Below are 5,129 nucleotides of genomic sequence, written 5' to 3'. Positions count from 1 at the left end.
CCTAGACGACGTATTGATTTTCAGCACAAGTGAGGCCGAGCATCGTAAGCATATCGATGCTGTGATATCTACCCTCCAAAAAGCTGGTTTAATTATTAGCAAACGCAAATCAGAATTCTTTTTGGCTAAAGTCTCGTTCCTTGGTTACCAGATCGATGCCGCCGGTGTTCATGTGGAGCCTGGGAAAATTGAAGCTATCCAACGATTTACGGTATCCACCCCGGAAGAAGCTCATTCTTTTATAGGATTAGCCAGTTATTACCGCCGTTTTATTGAGCACTTTGCCGAATTAGCCCGCCCTGTCCATCAATATGTCAACGGGAAGATAGAATACAGTGACGAGGTAAAGAACGCGGTTGGCGAGTTAAAGCGGAAATTGATTTCTGCTCCGGTCCTTATGAATTTCGACAGTACCAAGCCACTCCGAGTCACAACCGATGCCTCTGGTTTTACTTTAGGCGCCGTGTTGGAACATGTGGCCCCGAATGGGAAAACAGAGGGCGTGGTGGCCTACTTTTCGAAGGGCCTTATCGGGGCCCAACTTAGGTACCCAGTCAGGGAGAAGGAACTTCTAGCCATCATTGAGTCATTGAAGAAGTGGCGTCACTACCTCGTCGCTCCATTTGAAGTGGTAACTGACCATCATTCCCTCACCTACCTCAATTCCGCCAAGAATGAAGGCAATCAAAGATTGCTCAGATGGCAAGATTTCATTGCGGACTTTAACTTTACGGTGAAATACCGTCCCGGAGTTACCAATAAAGCTGCTGATGCTTTATCGCGAATGAAAATCAATGCCATGATTATTGACTCGGTTGGTGAAGACGAATATAAGGCTGATGCTTATTTTTCCGAATTGTGGAAGGTCCTTGACGGGGAATTAGAGTGTCCGAAAGAACTAAAATCCATTATTCAACGGTATCAGTTTGCTGAGTTGGCAGGACGCCGACAAATCATTTACCAAATGACTCCGATGGACAAACCCCGGCTTTGTGTGCCTGGAGGGAAAACCAGATACCGGTTATTGCAAGGCGTCCACACGGCCGAGGCTGCGCTTCATATGGGTACGACCAAGATGCTATATCAGTTACAGGAGAGTGGGTTCTACTGGCCTAAGATGCTTAAGACGATTGCCCTGTTTGTCAAGAAGTGTGATATTTGTACGAAGGTAAAACCCACGAATAGACGCCCGGAAGGAATGCTACAAACCCCAACGATTCCTGCCCAGAGATGGTCTAACCTTACTATGGATTTTATAACAGGTTTTACTCCGAGTCGCGGATTCGATTCAATATTCGTGGTGGTGGATAGACTCACCAAAAGAGCAGTGTTCGTGCCTCATAAGAAAACCGATGATGCCGAAGCGGTTGCTAATTTATTTATGGATTATGTTGTCCGAGACCATGGCCTTCCAATGTCCATCATTTCTGATCGAGACCCACTCTTCATCAGTCACATGTGGAAGACCCTTACCAAAATGTTAGGTGTTTCCCAGGATCTCTCGACCACTGGCCACCCCGAGACAGATGGCCAGACCGAACGACTCAACAGGGTATTGGTTCAATTGATGAGAACGTTGGCTGCTTCTCACGCGACTGAATGGTCTAAGTACTTGGGCATGGCACAGTTTGCCTACAACTCTCAGTATCAACTGGCTATTAGGACGACGCCGTTTTTTGCTGATTTGGGATATCATCCAAGATATTGGCAAATCATTCATGATATTCCATTGGCCACCGCGATTGGTGATGACTCTATGATTGGGGGGTACGAATTTGTTCATCGGCAAGAAAGGATCTTGGAATCAATTCAAGTACAATTAGCCGATACTCAAAAGGAGACAACAGCGAAGGTGAATAGAAATCGCTCCGATGTGGAGTATAAGGAAGGAGAATATGTGTTATTACACCGCCACGCGTTCAGAACAGCCCGAAGTAGCAAGCAAAAGTTCTTAACGCCATTCCAAGGTCCGTATAAAATCGTCAAGGTACTAAATAACACCGCCTTCCAAATCCAAGTCTCAAGCAGGAAGATAATTACTACCAATATACAATGGGTGAGGAAATATCACGCTATCCACATGATACTACCAGAAGTGGAAAGCGACCCGTGGTACAAGGAAAACATATCGGAAATCCAAATGATTGTTGATCTCGAAAAGGACTACGCCCTTGTCATGTACCCAGGGAAGGCAGACCCAGTGCCTGTCCCCGAAACTTGGATCCGTTTAATTCCCCATGAGAAACGGATTACACTCCTCGACGAGCTTGATGACTTTTTGGCTAATAATAATGATCGAGACGACTCATTCTCCGAGGGGGGATAATGTTATATTATTGGATCATGGTTGGGTTGAGTCTTGGTTACCAACGGTATGGTACCATACGAAACCATGATCTGCATTACCTCATCGAGGTATTACCTTATGTCCCACAGCTTATCTCTTATCCTTGTCGTACCTCCTTATGTTTTAGTCTTTTATTCCGAGAACGGGTCCAACACCCCATTATTAGTTTCAATCATTTTATTTATTTAAGGATTCAACATTCCTCTTATTTTCACCTTTATTTAGTTTAGAGAAAGAATCATCTTTGTGATCACCTAATTTGAATCTTCTTGGTCGAGAACAATCATCGACAAGAAGCAGAGTGTAACATTTGTTATAGTATGGTTTGAGCTATTGGTTATAAGCAACGATACACGTGCTCATAACCATAAGCTCATAACCATTAGTATATAATTATAGTCGTCGATTATGAAAAGTTTTCAATATATATGATCTCTGGTTCTTCAGAGAGTAATTACTAAATCAATCCTAACCCGTGACTAACTACATCTAGTCTAGTCGCATCGTAATATAACAGATTTTTTGTTATATTATCAGATCATGGTTGGGTTGAGTCCTGGTTACGAAATTGAATTTTGATGAAATGCCCGGCTTGCATGTTATTTAGAACCTCTGTGACTCGTTAATATACAATTCATTCATTCATTCATTCGAATTTTGTTTCCCAGTTAATAGTATTTGGTTTATTTTTTACTTGGTTTTTATTAATTTACTATTATTATTTTATTGATTTTTCTTAGTTTGATTCATGGGTTTGTGTTATGGAAATCAAAGATGTGTGGTGCCATCTGAGATAAAACCATAGCACTGGTCTATTTGATTTTGAATTTGACAACTGTTGAGTTGGCAATCCAAAGTTATGTGGTTAGTCATTGTTCATGGAACCTTCTAGAACTTATGGAACCTTCTAGAATTCCATGGAACATTCTAGAGCTTATGGAACCTTCTAGAACCCATTGAGATTAATATAAATATGGGCCATGCCCCCCATAGTCTGAGTTTGTCCTTTATATAATTTAGATAGTTAACAAGTAAAAACAAGTATAACAAGGGAATAAATATTATTGAATATTAGTGTTATCAATGTCTTTTGTAACTAGAGTTACAAAACTACAACATCTTTTGCCCTATGGGATAATTTCTTGCAAATGGCACAAGATGAAGTCTTTCAGTCAAAACGAGTGTGTTCACGGGAACCACATGCAGTGCAGTGGACGCATTTCGTGATGACTCTGGAGCGGAAATTTTTGTCATTGAAGAGTGGAAGGGATTTTCCTGAGTCAATTTCAATATAACCATAAGTGACAATACTGGCAGCTTTGCTAGCTTCTTCCGTAAAGTGAACGGTGTTGATTGGAAAGAAGGATGATGGATCAATTCCGGATTCATTGAAGACATGGTCAAGAAGTTTTTCCCGGTTAAATTCAGTAAACTCGGAATTCATTTCAATCTCAATTAAATGGGATTCCTTATTCATTGTGTTTAACAAAGACCCTGGCGTGTAGGTATAATTTCCAACTGTAACTTTAAGGTGGATGTTAAGATATTCAATTAAAAGATTTCTGTCCTTCTTGAAGATATCAGAGCCTGTATCCTGAGGGTTTGGGATGAAGTTTGAGTTAAGGCAGATCTTCTTATTAAAAATAACCAAGTGGTTGAGGGCCCCTTTTAAGTTTTCCCTGATTATGATCAAATCCTTATCTGGTTCGTTGGATGACTGTGTAATAGTGTCAAGTTCTTTGGATAACTTAGTGAGTCCGTTTTTGATGGATTCCAAGTGTTTTTCAAGAGGAAACTCTGTAAAGATATCTTTTGGGATCTTAAAGTAGATTAAGATATCCTTAAGATGCTGTTGGCTCATGATAAATTCCAAGTAGTTCTCCAAGCTGATTCTAGAGTTTCTCAATCTGTTGAATTCGTTTGTCATATTAAAACTGGTGTAGTTTTGGAAGAAATCTTCAATTTCCATGATCTTGACGAGTTCCTCGCGTTTTTCTTTGGATTTAATAATAGCAGGATTGGAGGTGGAGAACAATTTTCCTGATTTGCGTTTCTCGCTTATGGCATATTCCAATACGTCGCGGTGCTTAAAGTCAAGGATTTTGATGTGACTTGCCCATTTGAAAGTTCTTTCAAATTTCATCAACACGTTTTGGAAGGATGGATCATTGGTGTTTGTAGTGGCTCGAGGTGTGCGCTTGTCTCCAGCGGTGGCTTGAGCATAGGTTTGGATTGGTCTTGTCACATTGACAGCTGGAGCCACCGGATTGGTGGCCGTAGTTGGAGAAGCGACGGTAGAAGATGGAACAGAGTGAACAGGAACAGAAGGAACAGAAACAGAAGGAACAGAAACAGAATTTTTTTTTGGGTTTTGAGAATTTTCGATTTTTTTTTGGTTTTCGGAGTTTTCATTAATAAAATCAGTAGAAATAACGGCTTGGGTTGGAATAACAGGATTATGCATGTCAATGTCAGTGTCACATGCTGCATGAGAATTGCGATCGCAATCAACTGAAGAAACATTAATTGCTGGAGAGGTAGTTGGGGTAGAAATGGCGTTGGAATCCATGTTTTGGTCCGCTTCAGGATCTTCTGAAGCAGTTAAAAAGGTTTCAACAGTACTATTAATAGTATTGTCGGCTGCATCAGTAATTTCTTCATCGGAATCTTGATCTTTAGCTTGTTTGTTTATGTTTGCTATCGGGATCGGGGTTTCAGATGTTGCGCCAACATCCAATGAAGAGCCCCAAGAAACCGGGGTTTCAATGATTGGGGGATCATT

At 41.0% G+C, this 5,129-nt stretch overlaps 1 protein-coding gene across 1 annotated transcript; it reads right to left on the bottom strand. All coding sequences in view use genetic code 12, as the record gives it.

Annotated features, from left to right (window-relative positions):
• Window positions 1-3,515: 3,515 nt before the first annotated feature.
• DASC09_028750 (uncharacterized protein) lies at window positions 3,516-4,490 on the bottom strand (the record flags this gene model as incomplete). The annotated part of the gene is made up of 1 exon (XM_064996478.1): window positions 3,516-4,490. One exon carries the CDS (start codon window positions 4,488-4,490, stop codon window positions 3,516-3,518), a length of 975 nt encoding a protein of 324 aa, XP_064852550.1.
• Between the last annotated feature and the right edge of the window lie 639 nt (window positions 4,491-5,129).

The sequence above is a fragment of the Saccharomycopsis crataegensis genome (genome assembly GCF_037102585.1).
Source record: "Saccharomycopsis crataegensis DNA, jcf7180000000079, whole genome shotgun sequence".
NCBI classification, from domain to species: domain Eukaryota; kingdom Fungi; phylum Ascomycota; class Saccharomycetes; order Ascoideales; family Saccharomycopsidaceae; genus Saccharomycopsis; species Saccharomycopsis crataegensis.
The sequence above is the reverse complement of the archived record's forward strand: the minus strand, read 5'-3'. Positions and strand labels throughout refer to the sequence as shown.